The sequence below is a fragment of the Sitophilus oryzae genome, unplaced genomic scaffold (genome assembly GCF_002938485.1).
Source record: "Sitophilus oryzae breed Bouriz unplaced genomic scaffold, Soryzae_2.0 scaffold_466_pilon_pilon, whole genome shotgun sequence".
Taxonomy (NCBI): Eukaryota; Metazoa; Arthropoda; class Insecta; order Coleoptera; family Curculionidae; genus Sitophilus; species Sitophilus oryzae.
Genome location: NW_022147047.1, coordinates 1,625,543 through 1,644,468, shown reverse-complemented (window position 1 = coordinate 1,644,468; position 18,926 = coordinate 1,625,543). Strand labels below are relative to the sequence as shown.

Below are 18,926 nucleotides of genomic sequence, written 5' to 3'. Positions count from 1 at the left end.
CAAATAATTTATGAAGTGACGTCAATATTTTTATGAAAAAACAAAACAGTTTCTGTTGAACTTAGTAGTTTTATACAGGTACGGACGAAAAGTTATTACTCTTCAAACCAGTTAAAAATATATGTAGTTGGCGCCCTGTACAAGTAGGAGTCATATTGATATTAAAATCAAATTTCTCATGTCAAATAACTCCCAGACACCAATTTTCAACGAATTATTGACGTTACTTCAGAAATTATTCGGAAAATTTCGAAATAAAAATGAAACTTCTAAACCTTGTATCTCCGAAACTAAGCATTTTAGGACATACATTTAGACGAACTTTTTTACTCATTTTTATCTGCAGAATATGCTGCCGAAGTTTCCGGAATACAGTTCGGACCACCCTGTATATCATTAAAGTGTAGTTAGATGGTTAGTTTTAAGAAACTCTGTGAGGCCTATTGTGTTTTTCCCCCTTCTATATCTGCATCCATTCTCCTATCCCTGTGCCCTGCACTAGCTTATGCAGGTCCTTGATAGGATGGGAGCATAGTTGTTCCGGTTCTCGCCTAGCTTTCCCAAATAAAAAGTATCGCTTGCGATCCAGAGCCTCGCAATGACATATTATGTGCTCCGCTGTTTCAGGATCTTTATCGCAGAGTCTGCAGCAAAGACTTCCTTGATACAGGTTGAGCTTGTTCAGGTAACACTTGACAGCCATGTGTCCTGGCAAGAGGCCTGTTGTAATCCGCACTTTATTCCTGTTAAGCATTAGCAGTTCTTTTGCGATTTTAGAGCTAGGTCCTTGGATAAAAGCCTTGATGTGCCTGTACCTTGTCTATTTCTCCAATGGACATTGTGCTTTTCCCTGATCCAGAGTTTTAGTGCACTACGGGCATTTGGGTATTCCCAGTGCTGACTCTGGACCAAGATAGGATGCCGATGATCCCTACCTAGCTAGCTCATCGGCTTTTTTGTTGCCTTGGATGCCGCTGTGGTCCTACACCCAGAATAATTTAATTCTGTTCCTTCGTGCCAGAGCTCCCAGTTCAGCCAGGCATTGCCAGACGAGTCTCGACGATACCTTTGGGTTCATAAGCGCCCCTAAGTGTGCCGCCTGATTATCTGAGCATATTTCAACAAACCTTACGTTGTCAGCCTATAATTTTATCATTGTCGCATGTAATTTGTTGTGATGTCTTGGTACGTGATGACTACTACGTTATAGTACCTACGGTTATAGTCCCAAAAATGCATTATTGTAATTTGAAAAATTTGCATGCGATTTATTATGTTTTCAACAAAGATGCATCATCCAGTACCTATACCAAAATAATAAGCGTTTTTTCAATTTCAACCTTACTTAGATTTGGATAATCGCTTGATCTTTTATGGCATTTCTTTTCTCTATGGAAGGGTTAAAAAAGAGAGAGAGTGTGTTATTTTAAACTTCCTTTACCACTTGGGGGTTGGAACCTTTGGTGTTACACAGCAAAATAAAACACTAAATCACCACAATACACCAAATCACTTTTACTTTTACACTGGACGCGCATTTCGCTAACTATGTTAGCATCATCAGCAGATGTTCAAGACTAAACTAATATCTACAATTTGAGCGTGTATATACCGTAGAGCCCACCGAGCGTAACAATTAAATTTCCGCAACTAAAGTAGTAGGAACAGAGAACTAGAACGAATTGGACCGTGTTGTCTCTGTTCATACTATCTTTACATTTATTAATTTTGATGCTTTCATATGCATCTAATTGCCTGTAATTTGAGACTTGTTTAATTAATTTTACATTATTAAGATCTATACAGTGTTCTTTATCAGCAATATGTTCAGCAGCACAAGATTTATCCGGTCTACCACATCTTATCTGAGCTAAATGTTCTTTAAATCTAGTTAATATTGATCTTCTAGTTTGCCCAACATATTATTTTATTTTATTATATCACTATACACAAATTTATAATTGACATTCCTTTTTAGACCACGGGATAACTCTATCAAACGGTATTGAAAAATATTTTGACGTATCTTTCTTCACTTGAAAAGTCGAATTTTCAGATATCAAAAACTTCCTTTATATTTATAAATAGATTTTTGTTAAATTTCATTTTTTTATATCCAGCTAAATCATAAATAAAAGACGCTAGCACGCCGCTGACTTCTCCAGGCTTGTTTCATCTATCGGAATGCACGTGTAAAAGAAACGACTACATATACATACACGGCGGCTGACCGAATCGAGAGCTATAAAAATACCCCCCAGGGGCGTGCCGGCGGGGTCCCTTGTAGGGCTCGGCCCCCCCGGGACCACTCAGGAGCCGTAAAACCGTCAAGAATTTACAATGGGGACGCTGGAAAGAGGGGAAACTCGATCTTGTAGTTTATACGGCAATTTAGGAGGAGTTTTGGAAGTGTACAACTGAATGTGACGTGTAGAACTGGATTTATTTTTTATAAATGTGTCTAATAATGGCTGAAATCGTTTGGAAAGTCTTTATAATGATTATATTTTCAGTAAAACATTCTAATATTGTAGAACTCTATAAGGTTTTTCTTAAATAAGTGCAAATATTTTAGGTGGTGAAAAATATAGACAAAAGTTTTTATTTTCTATTTGCCAATTTTTTGAATATAGGTAACCCAGTTATTTAGTGAAGACTTAACGTAGACCAACGTAGATCAATTTATCAGTGGTATTCTACTAATAAAACAAATTTGCCTAACTGACCAAAAATTGCTTAACATTTCAGGATTTGATAAAAAAATTTGATGAAAACTTGATTAAAATTTTCAACATTTTTTTTAACCAAAAAAAACTGGTAAACCTGTTTCTGGCGTCGAAATATATTTGGACTTATTTAACAGACTCCCTGTATTATTGTATAATATGAAAGGCACTATAACAACATCACATTATACCAATAAAATTAACACAATTGTTCAGTTCCCTATCCACAAAGACTAATAATACAAAACCTTAACTTTATTTATTGGAATTTAAAAAAAGTGATTATTTTAAAAATTTTATTTCAATAATATCTTACTAAAAAATATTCTCTTATTTCAGCACAGCGACGGTGAAAAAAGCGACCAAGACCTGGTGGTGGACGATGCCTCCGAAGACCCTATTTCACCCCCAAATGGCACCGCATCACCTAGAGAAAACGGCATAGATAAAGTACCAAAGAAGGAACATCCAGGACCACACAGTCCAAGGTACTACATAATATAATTCATCAGATTTCTCGAGACAATTTTTTGGAGTCTTTCTGACATTTAAGAGAATTTTTTTGAACTTATGTACTCTGAATACATTTTTAATGACCTCTTTGTACTTTGATTTTTCTTTCTTTTTTTGTGGATTTTTCTTTCTTTTTTGTGTCCTTGAGTGTACTAAAATAATGCGTCTTTAGGTCAGGTACGTCAAGTAATGCTTCAACGCCGTCAACAAAGAAAATTGAGGAAAAACCTACTACTCCAATCTCAAAACCTGTTACCCCTACTTCAGCTGCTGGTACATCTGGAAGTAGTGGCATGAAACCCTTGAAACCTCCTGCGTTGGGGCAGTATCCACCTTATTTAGGAATCCCTAATGGTAATTCTAATTTTTTTTACAAAAGTATTAATTTTTGCGACTTGATTTACAATATAAAAAAGCCATTTTAACGCCTAGGCATAAAAGTACGAAAATATATTATTAAAATGACATAAAGTGTCAAATTCAACGAGCGTAACCATAGTTTCTCGATATATAATTACATACAAGGTACTACTTTTAAATATTTTTATATTATTTGGAACGTTTCAAATTGTTTAAAAAATTATTTGTGATGTTTGAAAAAAATATTTACGTTACGATTCTTTTTAGTGAATCGGATCACACGATTCAGTTTCTCATAATGAATCGACTCTTAGGATTCGTTCATTTGAACAAACTACAAATACATTTTACGTCTCACAGTATAAATAGATATTTTTTTGTAAATAACTTTCACATAGCTTGGATTTTATATCCATGATGTTTATCTAGGGCTTATGTTTGAGTCTATTGATGCCCTACTACATAAATATTTTTTCATAATTATGAAGAGATTTGATAGCTTCCTTAAATGTATACAGGGGTATCAAAAATTGATGGTTTATTTTAAATATTTATTTTACATAAAAACTTTTCGTTATTTCAAATGGAACACTATGTATTTTTCTAAATAAGTCGAAGCAGATTTAAATGCTTATTCAAACTATATTAGGGTTTCCTATAGCTATCTGGCTCAGATTTTGAATAAAAAGCGATTTTTTAATAAAATGGTAATCAAGATGGCTGGTATCGCCATGGCAATTTTCTAGTGACACTTATATAGCTATTTTCAAAATCAAAATTAGTTTATGAACTTTATTTAAATTTATAACAGATTATTTTTATTTAATTTACCTACGAAAAGGGTAATTATTATAATAAGAGTAAGTATTTATTCGCTTTTATTTAAATCGATTTTTATTCAAAATCTGTGCAAGATGGGTAGGGAAAACCCTAATATAGTTTGAAAGACCATTTAAATCTGCTTCGACTTATTTTAAAAAATACATAGTGTTGTATTTGAAATGACGAAGTTTTTGTGTAAAATAAATATTTAAAATAGACCAGCAATTTTTGATACCTCTGTATACATTTAAGAAAGCAATAAAAAATTTTAGTAAAGTTTATTTTTCTGGTTTCGAAGTCAGCACAAGAATTAACTCTGAAAAGTAATGTAAGGGGTGTTGAGAAACTTTTTTATTATAGCATGCATATTTAAATAGGCTCAAAAACCAAAGCATTTAAACATATTAAACTCTTACAATAAATTCCTTATTTTATGCTATTTAATTTAATATTTAGGGGGGAAGGGATTAATGGACTTTTCTGACATTTTTAGGCACGCCAGCTCACGAACTTCAAGCCGCAGCAGCAGCTAACGCAGGCTACGCAGGTCTGCACAATAACCTTCCCCCTGCGCTCAACAACTACCCCAGGCCTCCCCTCCAGGTCGGTTACGACCCCCATTCACAGATGCGGGCTCCGGTCGTACCCGGGTTGGGTGGTATACCCGGAGGAAAACCGTAAGTGTAATGTATACAATCCATAGAACAGGTCTAAGAATTTTAGTACCGTAGGACTTTTCTAATTCAGACACGCCGCCAAGTCAGTTCTTCAGTATTCTGCAGATAAAAATAAGTAAAAAAGTTCGTATAAATGTTTGTCATACAATGCTTAGTTTCGGAGATACAGGGTGTAGAAATTTCATTTTTATTTCGTTTTTTTTTTCCAAATAATTTGTCACTTATAGTCCACATTTGGATGAAAACTGGTGTCTAAAGTACTATCTAATTGCTCAAAGCACTTACTGCAGAACAAAAAGAACTAGAAGATAAATTGAAGAAGACATAATTCAGTTCACAGAAAGCTTAATCAACATAGCTGTTTCAAAAAAAGATATAAAAAAATAGATACGGCGAAGTCATTAACAACATTAAATTTACCGATGACACAGTTCTTATTGCCGACTCTGATACTGGTCTCCAGAGTTTAGTGGAACGATTTGAAGGCTCCTGTAAGAAATAGAGAATGAAGATCAATTTCTCTAAAACTAAAGTCATGGTATTTGGAAAGAACCAAAATGTACCAGTTCCTATTAAAATAGAGGGCAATACCTTAAAACACGTCTACAAGTTCAAATATTTGGGGTCCTGGATAGTTAACACGTTGAGCAACTACGTGGAAATAAAAACCAGAATAAAACAAGCTAGAAATGCATTTTTAAAAATGAAGAACACCTTCCAGAACCTCAGATTGGATCTTGAGTTGAGAACTAGGCTCGTTAAGTGTTATGTCTGGCTAATCGGAGTCTGGTCAATCGGTTATGTCAGGTCAATATACGGAGCAGAAACATGGACACTGTAAATTCAAGAGATGAATCGCCTCGAATCGTTCGAAACATGGATATATCGAAGAATGCTTAAAATTCCATGGACAGCCCATATCACAAATATCGAAGTCTACAACAGTATAGGCAGAGAAACAGAAGCTCATGCTCAATATAATAAAAATAAGAAAAACATCATACTTAGGGCACATATTGAGAAATGAAAAATACCACGTCTTACAATTAATAGTTAAGGGTAAAATTGAAGGAAAAAGAGGTCTCGACAGGAAGAAACTATCTTGATTGAGAAACATTAGAAACTGGACTCACCTAACTTTTGAAGAACTCATAAGGAAAGCCGAGAATCGTGAAGATTTTGCCAGTGTGATCGCCAACCTCCACGAAAGAGACGGCACGTAAAGAAGAAGAAGTTTTTGATTTAATAAAAATAAGTTGAAATTAGTAGTGGGAACTATCGAATGAATACTATCGAAACATTCGATAGTTGCAATTCATTCGAATAATTCGATAGTTAGTAAGAAAACATTCGTTGAAAACTATTCGAATAAAAATTATCGAATAGATGCGTCATCTGCCTTGAAATATTGTATTCTAATAATTCGGCAACAAAAACCATTCATTTATAAAATTCATTCATTTATGAAATTCATTTATTCGTCAGGATCGATTATAATAAAATACTAACTGGATTTTAGTTGTCGCCCGGCGACGTAGGTTTCTTTCCGAGAAACCCGACAGCGGTCGGTGGCAATGCTATGAAAGAAGCCGGCATCTTTGATTTTTTGCGGAGTCATATAAAGATAAGGACACATTTTTTTTATTGTGGTGCTAGTATTTACACAGAAAATACATTATGAAGGGCGCTGTTGCCATATATTGGTATTAGTTAATATTAGCAAAGAATATTATTGTTTGGCTTTAGTTAGTTAGGGATTAGTATGTCTATATATTTTACATTTTTTTATTAATATTCTGTTGTTACACTGCAATAATACTTGATATTTTGGATGTAGGAAAATTATTTTTAATGTTTTTAAGCCAAGACTGTTTAAATAAAAATAATAATAACAGTAATAATTTGTTATACCTATTAACAACAAAATTTAAAATAATTAAATACAAACATTTTTTTTACGTAGTAGCAAAATATAAACAACAAATTAGATGTCAAAATTATTTATATTAGATCCTATTTAAAAATAATATAGTCTTTAAATTTGTTGTGTGTGGCAACGGTGGTTTATTAAATAATAATAATTACAGAACTAATTTGTTATATTAACAACAAACTTTAAAATCATGAAATATAAACATTTATTAATTTTCTAAGCATGCAGTGTAATGGAAGGAAAATATAAATAAAAAATTAGAAATCAAAATTATTTATATTAGATACTTTATATTACTATTTAAAAATAATATTTACTTTACTGGCATTTACTTTAAAAATAAATGAAATATTTCTTCGCAAAAAACTACATGTAAGAGAATTAGCATAAACAAAATACAAACATAGTTAATTTTTTTTAAATTGGCACGTGTAAAACTTTCAATTTAATTTTCTCACCCCATAGTTTGAGTTCGATAACCACACATTTTACTTAACCACATTACTTAAATAATGATTATTAAGTTCAACTAATTCATATTATTAAAACATCTAAAATACAAATATGTATTTTTAAAATTAATTCTAAGTTCATCTCATCTCTCTTAAAAATTGCTACTTCTTAAAATTTCCCATTAAAAAATAGACCATATACCATATAAAATAAAATAATTGAAAGATCGGGCTACGGAAAATCACAAAAATTTTCGGGAAAATTTTGACACCTACACACGCACATAATCGTCAATTAAAAAAACTACTATTCTAATATCTTAAATATTTTAATAAACGCAACAATAGCACAGTATTTATAAGGCGAAGTTATAAAAATTTGGAAGAACTAATAATGCACTGACGCACACAAAAATCAAACGAATACTAAATTTCATTTATCAAAAGCATTCGATAGTCGTGGCTCAATGATAACCATTTAGTCGCACGGCGAGGTTGTCACGTATGCTTTAGTATACAAATGAATGAATGATTTTATTCGAATAAAACCATTCGATAGTTGAAATCATTCATTCAGTAACCATTCGATAGTCTAATTCATTCGATAGTTCCCATCGCTAGTTGAAATGTTAATTTTGGGTTGAAAACAATAAAAATGCGAAACAACAACATTTAAAAAATCTCCAGTAATCTGGATCAAATTATCAAAGTTCTACTGTATATCATTTTTCTCTTCTAAAACACAAAAATTGCGAAACAAGAACCTCATTCCTCAACGTTAAGACAACGACAAAAAATGCTAAAATTAATATTAACAACAATTTTCCATTCCTCCTCCAGAGCCTACTCGTTTCATGTGAGCGCCGAAGGCCAAATGCAACCGGTACCCTTTCCCCAGGACGCTCTGGTTGGTCCGGGGATACCCAGGCACGCTCGTCAGATCAATACCTTGAGCCACGGAGAAGTCGTCTGCGCAGTTACGATATCCAACCCCACCAAGTACGTGTACACTGGTGGCAAGGGCTGCGTCAAGGTGTGGGATATCAGTCAGCCCGGGTCCAAAAGTCCTGTCTCTCAACTTGACTGTCTGGTAAGTATTTGACTTGATACAAATCCATATCTACAATTTTTGATACCAGAATCTTTTTTTTTTCTCTCGTCTTCAATCTACCTCTTTCTCTTCTGTCATAATTTTTTTTCTTTGTCATTTTCTTCTGTTTCATCAGTTCCTCTCCTTCAACTGCCACGTTATGACAGTGCCTCAATATTCACGGAAATTATGTAGAAAAGTAGATTAAGGTACAGGCTTTCATGTAAAAATAAAATTATTGTGATATCTTTGCACGTTTTTTTTAATTCCAAAACGGTACTTACTTAAAAAACATGCCTCGTATCTTTCAGACTTTCTAACAGAGCAGTACGCTTTTCAAAGTTGACTCTCTATTATTTAGTCGACCGGTTCTGAAGTTTACAATTCTTGATACCAAATTATAGTGCTTTCTATCTTCTACACAATTAACATATCTGAAAACTGAAGAAGTATTTCAATTGGATATTCAATGAACAGTTATGATTGTATAGACACTTTTTTAAAACATTTCGCACATTAATAACTTACGATTATACTTGTATCAAACTGAAGAGCAATAGGAATTATAGGAAATATACAAGAGCACGATTTAAAATTATATGACAAACTTAACGATATGATTTAATATAAGTAAGGGCCTCCGACAAGGATGTGGTCTATCTCCAATTTTATTTAACATTTACCTAGATGCGGCAGTGTAGACTAAAATGTGATGGAATGTGCATACCAGTCGGAAATAAAACATTATACCATTCACTATGCCGACGATCAAGTAATACTGACCCGCTACGTACAGGACATATGTTTAGAAAATTAATTGAGGAGTATGTTAGATGATTGATTGTCTAAAATGTTTTAGTGTCTTGTCCTGGCCGGTTAAAAGATGCCCAAATGGTATTTTTAATCGTATCTCAATTTTTTCAAATGGAACGAGGGTGGCTCATTAGCATATTTGGAAAAAGTACTTTTTTACGAATAATTTTATACCACACACTTGGTATTTCGAGTCAAATTGTCCTTATAACCGCATATTACAATTATTTCAAATAAACAATATGCGAAAATGTCAAAAATTGACATATGATTCTATTCAGAGTGTCATTTTCTATCGAATAAAGTAAAAAAATACCGAGGGTGTCATTTAAAAATCAAAAGTTGTAGTTACTTCCGGTGAAACCGAAAGTTTTTAGCAACTGGATACTAGAAGATTAGCGAGAAAATCAAAAATAGAAAAAACTGCGAAATGAAGAAATAAGAAAAATGACAAAGAAAGAAGTAACTATCATAGAAGAAATCCAAAAAAATAACATGAAATGGAACCAACTGGAAAACGAAAACGAGAAAGACCCCGAGAAACATGGATAAAAGGCAATATCGTTACGGAATTTACATACCGATGACTGGATTGATAGAAGCCAATATTCTTCTACTAATTTAACTACTTGAATATAGATTTTTTCTACCTGTTGCAGTTGCACTATTGCTAATTTCTACTTCAGTCTTTAGAAGTATTGTCTGGAAGCTACTATACTCTTGTTCTTACTATTATCAAACTCATTCGACTTTGTTGTTAGGTATTTCAAGTCCATATCCAATTCTTTTTTATATAATCCAGCTTTCACATAATTTCAGGTATTAACAGTATAATAATATTTTTACTTTTTTCCCTTTTTACCAATTTTATCATCATCCATTCATTTCAACCATTCTTGTGAACTTTACTCCTTGTCTTCTTAATCCTTATTTCAAATTTTGAACCAGTTCTACTTAATTTAATTTCATGTACCTAGCTTAAATCACTAATTATGAACGGTCTTTTTATTTTTAGCAACGAGATAACTACATCAGATCAGTAAAATTACTGCCAGATGGTAGGACGTTGATAGTAGGTGGCGAAGCCAGCAACCTATCCATTTGGGACTTGGCCAGTCCAACGCCTAGGATAAAAGCTGAGCTGACATCTAGCGCACCTGCTTGTTATGCTTTGGCAATAAGCCCAGACTCCAAAGTACGTAAAACAACTTATTTTAATACTTATCATATTACCAATTTATTAATTTAGTATATTTAAGTAATATTTTGCATAAGAGTACTATAATATTAATGATTTTGTATTTTTAGGTGTGCTTTAGTTGTTGTTCCGATGGTAATATCGCTGTATGGGATTTACATAACCAGACATTGGTCAGACAGTTCCAAGGCCACACTGATGGAGCTTCTTGTATCGATATATCTGCAGATGGTACCAAGTTATGGACAGGAGGTAAAATATTATTTTAATATCAATAAAAATACAATATGCATGTAGTGATAATAATAGAAAACAGAAACATCCCTTTAAAGTTTTTCTTTGACTGTTTTAAGTCTATGTTAACTCTTGGATGAGAAGGATTCCTGGAAAACAGGAGGATTCCTATTTGGATATCTTTGAGCATAAACCAGCAATGTTGTCCTCACAAAATAAAATCACTAGTAACATACGCATTCTTTCCGGCAGCAGACACTGCTTCATTTTTCTTGATAAAATAATAAATACCTACTTACTTATTAGTATTATTGTGGGTAAATTAAATAAAAATAACCTGTTATAAATTTAAATAAAGTCCATAAACTAATTTTAAAATAGCTACTAAGTGTCACTAGAAGTATTACAATACGTTTATATACAAATATTACAATATTTTTTATCAAGCAGCATTCCCAGCCAACTGGACGCCGTTTTTTCTCGATCATATGGTACATAGTGTTGCGTTGGAAATAACGAAGTTTTTATGTAAAATAAATAGTTAAAATAGACCAATATAATGTAATAAACAGAGCAATTTTTGATACCACGTATATATTTAAGGAAGTAATCTAATTTTTTAGTTAAGTTTATTTCTCTGGCTTGAAAGTCAGCACAGTTGAATTAATTCTGAATAGTAATCTACAGGGTGTTAATAATCTATTCTATTGTAGCATGCAAATTTAAATATCTTTAAATATCTCAAAAACCAAAGCTTTTAGACATATTAAACCCTTATAATAAATGCCTTATTTTATGTACCAAGAATCCAAAAATTAAATAAAATACCGGGTGTTCCATAAGAAAAAATATAACTTTGGTATGGATCTTAGTTCTGACACACCCTGTACATTTCAAAATAATTTTAAATTATGCACATTGTCTCTCTACATATACCCATAAAATAGTTTGTTTCTACATCTTTCTGTTTTCGTATAATCAACTGAGGCGAATGAGGTGCGCCACCCTGTATAGGGTGTTCCATTATTTTTTTCCTAGAATGCGAAAATCAATTAATATATAGGGTGTTCCATTAGAAAAAACACAACCTTGATGCGTAACTTTTTTTGGGGACACCCTAGTATATAATTCTATATCTATACTAATATATAAAATCCTTAAGACATACTGATTAATCACGATCCTGCTCAAACCGCTCAACGTAAGAAGCTCAATTTTGGTTCGATAAGAAGGGATTTTTCGAAATTCCAGTTCCAAGAGGGTGAAACCACCCCTCAAATATTACAATATTTTTTATTTAAAAAACGGTCATCTTTCCGAAAAACGCTTAAACACGTATATTTTATTTTGTTTTTTACATATTTTAAGATTTTTTTAAAAATGTATACAGGGTGTTTCGAAAAATCTGGTCATTGATTAATCACGATCCTGCTTAAAGCGCTTGACGTAAAAAGCTGATTTTTGGAAAACAGATTGACTTTAGGGTGTAGAGGTTCGATAAGAAGGGATTTTTCGAAACTCGAATTCTAAGGGGGTGAAACTATCTCTCAAATATTAAAATATTTTTTATTTAAAAACCGGTGAGTTTTTCGGAAAAACTCTTAAACACGTATATTTTATTTTGTTGTTTTACATATTTTAAGATTTTTTATAAATTTATACAGGGTATTTCATAAAATATGACCATTGAGTAATCACGATTCTGCTTGAACTGCTTGACGTTTAAAGCTGATTTTTGGCAAACGGATTGACTATGGGGTGTAGAGGTTCGATAAGGAAGGGTTTCTCGAATCTCAAATTTCAAGAGGGTGAAAACGCCCCTCAAATATTACAATATTTGTTATTTAAAAAACGGTTAGTCTTTCGGGAAAACGCTTGGACAAGCATAATTTATTTGGTTTTTTTACATATTTTGAAATTTTTTAAAAAATCATACAGGGTGTTCCAAAAAGTTAGGTAATTTCTTAACCACGATTCTGCTTAAACTGCTTGACGTAAAAATCTTATTTTTATCAAACGGATTTTTCGAAAGTCAAATTCCAACGAGATGAAACTATCCCTTAAATATTACCAAGTTATATAATAATATCGCCATATGGTTTTTTCTCATGCTGACATAAATGTGAGAACATTTTATCCAGTTTGTATGTTAATGAAAATTCTTGCTTTGCTTTATCATCACCATTACAAATGATTAATTCGACGCGAACGAAGTCGCTGGTACACGCTAGTATTTTTATAAAATGCTTTCAGTTAACCTATATATTAAACGTTATATTCCAAATAACTAACTAGGATATAATTGTTTTCAGGTTTGGACAACACTGTGCGCAGCTGGGACCTGCGCGAGGGCCGACAACTGCAGCAGCACGACTTCAGCTCCCAAATCTTCTCGCTCGGGTACTGCCCGACGGGCGAATGGCTGGCCGTCGGCATGGAGAACTCCAACGTGGAGGTACTGCACGCCAACAAACCCGACAAGTACCAGTTGCACCTGCACGAGAGCTGCGTGCTCAGCTTGAGGTTCGCCGCCTGCGGGAAGTGGTTCGTATCCACTGGAAAGGACAATTTGCTCAATGCTTGGAGGACGCCCTATGGGGCTAGTATATTCCAGGTCAGTTAGAGTATTTTTAAAAATCGTTGGAATAGGTTTGGGGTTCTTAGTTCTTAATTTTGATACTGCCGTTGTTGTAGTATCAGCACCAACAGATTAAAAGTCCAATCCAACTGGCTTTGAAATGGAACACCAAAGGTTTTAATCTTGAAATAATGTTCGCTCACATAGCTTACCCATCAAATTTCGTCGCGATCGGACGACTTTAACTTTTGACGTTTCTTAAGTCAAAACTAACTGTCACAGGTGATACGTGTCGTACACGGCCAAGTTGGCCTTGGTTCAATCTATCGACTTACCAAATTTTATTTAAATCGGACGATTTTTTCGCCATTGATGATGGGGTTTCATAATGCATGAAACGTCGTCAAAATATCAAGTTTTACGGCGCTTTAAAGACATATCTCAACTTCCTCATTGGCTTACCACTTTTGTGACGCGTGGCGTGACGTTAGCTCGTGTGTCGCGGCCTTGAATTTTTACTCCCATGGCGCGTAAAGAAGTTTCACTTCGAAAGTTCTCGAGAAATTAAAAAAATATTTTTTTTCGCGAAAAAAAGCTCATACTGTAATCGCCAAACATTTTACGATGCACGTCATCTATCATATCGGCATTGACACTAAAGTCTATAAACCTGACTAAATAAAATTTTGGCAAAAATGTTTAAATTTCTTGTATAATTTAAGATACCGAGCAGCTCTTCATTTTACTTTATAGAGCAAATAAATGATTGTAACAGATATTTTATTTAGATTAAAGTTCCAAAAATTAGCTTAAACCCAATTTTATTATCGCTATGTTGGTCACATTGCGCCGTTTTCAGCAACGTTTCCCTTTATTATTTAACAATAATTATCCTAGTGTCAGTCATTATTTTGTATAATATCGTGTTGTTGCTAAATCTTTGTGAGTAATTCTCGTTTTTTGCCTGTTTTCATAGTATTTTTTAAAAAAATGCACTTTTAAGCACAAACGGTTCTTTTACGAACTCAATTTTCGAGTTTTTGTATTGCATTTCTTGAAATTGTGTGTTGAAAATATGCCAAAGCATTTAAACAGTCGAAGCAAAGAGCTTGTAGCTTCCCTGTTTCTTTTTAAACTATTTTGAACGAGAACGTGACAATACAGGTCCTCTATTACCCTTGGCTGCGGTCAGAAAAGTAAGTTTGATTGATAAGCATTTCAAAGTTAGGTTTTATTAAATGCTGTGATCATTACTTTGTGCATTAATAGCACTCTCTTACTTGTTATTACCACTTATGGCGTTGTAAGATGTACATCAATAAATAAATAAATAACCCATAATAACGCTTATAATAATCTTCATAATGGACTAGTTTTTGCCAATAAGTAAAATAAGCTATAAAACAAATAAATCAATTAATCACTAAAATATTAGTTATTAAAACAAAAATGAAACGTAAAACTCTTTAAAAAAAGATATAATAGATACGTTGTTTGTCAATTTTAAATTAAGATTCATCTCATAAATCCATCACAATCTGGCAGCGCTGTCGCCATCGCTTGTCACTCAAAGTTGATCACGTGCATCGGAAATTGTTTTGCTTAAAAATAACTTCATTTATTTAAGACCCACCCTGTATAATTTAACCCCAACACATTACCTGTGCTTTTTTAGCTGTCTAACATTTTCTTTTTTTTCAGTCAAAGGAATCGTCTAGCGTTCTGAGTTGTGATATTTCAGCGGATGACAAATACATAGTGACCGGATCAGGTGACAAAAAGGCGACAGTGTACGAGGTGATTTACTAAACTCAAACCCAGGAAAAAATCACCGAATGGAAGAAACTCACTTTTTGAAGTACGGCAACTAACACACGTTTCTCTGGCTTGAGGAAATATCAAGACATAGTGTAGTTGAACACGGACAATTTGTTAAAATAAAGAAAATATGAAAGGAAAACACATTTTCTTGTAGGAAGAGAAAAAATTGTGATAACTAAGTGTAATAAAGTAATAAGTAAGGGTGTAATAGTACGTAACATGAAACGTTTTAGTGATCTGATAAAAGAATATGTTAGATAAAAGTGTGATTGATCTCTCATGACATTTATTCGTTGATCGACGTAAAATTTAATTTTGTAAATATTTTAAACTGATTTAATTTTAATTTTTTTAACAGCCTATTCCTACTTTTCTACGGGGTGTTTCAAAAAACATTTGTCATCCTTCGTGAGGAGATTCCTCACGTAAAAATACGATTTATTTTTCATATCAACATAGGTTCGATTCTGCTTTGTTTCCTAGCTACAGAGTGTTAAACTGTTAATATTTTTTCGTTTTAGTTTTTTTATTTTTATTCTTAATATTTTTTTGTTTTATTTCGTTTTTTTTTTTAATTTTCTTCCAAGTACATTTAGCGTTTCGAATAAAATTTTGAGGATAAAAGTTACTATAAATGCGATATATTTTAGAGCTAAAAAATATCGTCATATTCACCAGGGACGTGCATATGGGTTTTCACTGGAATATTTTGCCTTGATCAAAGTCTTAATAGCAACCCGAGTAGCAACCTTTTTAAAATTTTAATATCATTAACTTGCGAAAGTTTTAAATAAGTACTCATTGATTCCTCATCAAAAAATATAAAAAAAATCCTAAAAACATGGATATGGAAATGCATAGTTTTGGAATTACAGGATGTTAAACCTTTTTAAAATTAGGTTTCTTGTAATTATCTTAAATACCAGTATTTTTTTATTTGAAATTGCTGTAGGTTGCGCTAATAGAAATAATAACTAATACTAATAATATTTAATAATAAATTAGTTAAAATATATGGTTTATTAATTTTATTTTTATATTAATTTTATTAATTGTGATTAATAAAATTGCGTTTATCTCACCAAGGAGGCCGAATTCGACAAAATATCAAGAGATAATTTTTAATTGGCATTAAACGGCTTACACAATTTTGATGACAAAAAAAAGTCAGTGGCGCACATGTTTTTTTTTTTTTAAATATTCCAGTGATAACACATATACACGTCCCTGATAAATTTATTGACACATTTTTAGCATGAAAATATGTAGCACTTATAGTAACTTTTAGCCTCCAAATTTCATTCGAATCATTAAAAATACTTGGAGGAAAATTATAATAAATCGAAAGATTATTAAGACTTTAATACCCTGTAGCTACGAAACAAAGAGCAGAATCGGACCTCTGTTATTATGAAAAATAAATCTTATTTTTCCGTGAGGAATATCCCCACGAGAGATGGCACATGTTTTTTGAAACACCCTGTATAAAAGTCAATAGAGAGATTTTGAACTTTAATACCTATAAGTGTCTGTCACTTACAGAAGGTTTATTTACCAAGTCCCTGTAATTATACTGATATTTTGGAACATCTCTACCGTATGATCGAAAAAAAAACGGCGTCAAAGACGGCTGGTTAATGGTAATCGATGATGATTTTGGCTAAATAATTACAACAATTTTAAGATCAACAGGCAGTAAGCGCAAATAAAAAATAAAGAAGAGTACGGGCTAAGTAAGTGACGTCTAGAGCTTGGCCTCACCAAAATTTTCATTCCCCAGCCATCTTTGACACCTTTTTTCGATCGTGTGGTACAAAATATTATAGATATTAAAGATTTTTCTTTTACAAGACAATTTTTTTAATATTCCTATTTGTGTTTATTTCTCAGGGCAGTTATCATCATTCGTAGTATATTCATAGTATTTATTTTCATGCCATAAAGTCAAAAATATTAAAATATTGGTTACAGACTTATATACATAATATAAAGACTTTTTTATCTTCTGCATATAGCTCTGCATAAACGTATGTTCAAAAAACTATTATTTTTTAATTTGACTAAAGGAAAAAAAAAAGAAGTCCAAATCTCTCTATTGAAAAACCTTAGATACACTACTCAAAACAATTATGGCATATTTGAATAAAAGTAATTATTACATATTTCTTAATGAAGCATATGCATTTTTCTGCCTTTCTCTCTGAGTGAGTTTTTTTTTAGGATAATTAGGGTATGCACTGACATGTAATTTTTAGTCGGCCGACTATTTAGTTGCAAAAGTGAAAATAATACATTTTTATGGAGCCGATCGACCCAATATTTGATTCCATTGCGTAGCCTTAGGCTATACGCTGACGGGCAATTTTTAATTGGCCGATTGTTTAGTTGCATATTTATAATTAATATATTCCAATGGAGCTGCGCTCACATGCAATCAAATAGTCGACCGATCGGCTCCATAAGTATGTATTGTTTTCACTTTTGCAACTAAACAGTCGGCCGACTAAAAATTAAAGGTTAACGCGTAGGCTTATTGTTTTGAATTTCCCTTCACAGTATCCAAACTATTTAAAAAAGTCAAGGAATTCAAAGTGTCTTGTTTTTCAAATTAATATAATTTTTTAGAAAATATGCGATAATTGTTTTTTTTACTGACAGTTTTTTATTAACACTTTGTGGTATAAATGAACAAATTAACAATAATGGCAAACGTTCTTAACCATTCATTTTCTGTATCTAGATCTAGATATAATTTTATAAAGTTTCTTTACACTACTGTACATAGTATAACCGTTAGACTATTAGACCGTTGATTTTTTTTAATTTTTGTTATAATATAGCCGATTTAAAGCAAGAATAAAAAAATAAAATAATTGTACAATACCTCTATATTTGTATTATCGCGTTATATATAAATATTTAGTAATTTAATGATATAAGTATAAGAAATGAATAATTCTCATTGTTGCCTATTATTATCAAAAATTACATTAAAATTACACACACACACTATACCGTAATTATATTTATGATAATTTTGTAAAAATTATATATAATTCCTCTTTTTGTTAAAGTTTAAATAATTTTTTAATATAACACCAAGAAAATGTTTTAAGAAAACTTAAATAAACGTATTATAAAAACATTTTTATGTAATTTCGCTTTTTTTTTACTGGCCTCAACTATAAAAACACTGAAATTATCTATAGTAATAAAGAAATAGTTATTTTTCACTCTGAGTGTGTAGTTTGCGAGAAAATATTACATGATGATGTCGAAAGTTTTCGAAATAAAATCTGTACTTTTTATTATGAAAAAATAAATATTTGTTAGTAGTAAAGGTGGTTATTTTATTTACCCTAATTTTATTACCTTAGTTTTAATTCATACCGATTATTAATAACTTTTTGAATGGCACAAGTCAAGTCAATTGAACTGATCAAATCGCAGAAATTCAACTGACTTCAAAAGAACCTCACGTGTATAGACATTTGATATTAAAAAGCCTCTGGTACAGCCATGGGTACAGCCCTGAAGGCTGCACTTCAAATCTCCAAAATTTTACCGCGATTTTGGCAATAGAATTAACAAAATTTACTGCTTAAAAAACTAGACTGAAAAGAAGTGCTTCTAATAAGAAGATCCTAGAGAAATCCTAAAAATAACAAAAAGATCCTAGAGATTACAAAAAAATAAGGGTAGATGCCAA

The 18,926-nt window shown here is 32.2% G+C and overlaps 1 protein-coding gene across 2 annotated transcripts in view; it reads left to right on the top strand.

Moving 5' to 3' along the window:
• The window catches only part of LOC115886066 (transducin-like enhancer protein 4), a 352,927-nt gene extending 337,312 nt beyond the window's left edge, over positions 1-15,615 (top strand). For both annotated transcript variants that reach the window (XM_030905097.1, XM_030905096.1), the window contains exons 9-16: positions 3,066-3,214; positions 3,412-3,593; positions 4,915-5,098; positions 8,324-8,573; positions 10,402-10,581; positions 10,695-10,836; positions 13,131-13,432; positions 15,098-15,615. In XM_030905097.1, the coding sequence (XP_030760957.1) occupies positions 3,066-3,214; positions 3,412-3,593; positions 4,915-5,098; positions 8,324-8,573; positions 10,402-10,581; positions 10,695-10,836; positions 13,131-13,432; positions 15,098-15,205 (1,497 nt within the window). In that variant the 3' untranslated portion in view covers positions 15,206-15,615. The remainder of the gene's footprint in view (positions 1-3,065; positions 3,215-3,411; positions 3,594-4,914; positions 5,099-8,323; positions 8,574-10,401; positions 10,582-10,694; positions 10,837-13,130; positions 13,433-15,097) is intronic.
• The last annotated feature ends 3,311 nt before the right edge of the window (positions 15,616-18,926 follow it).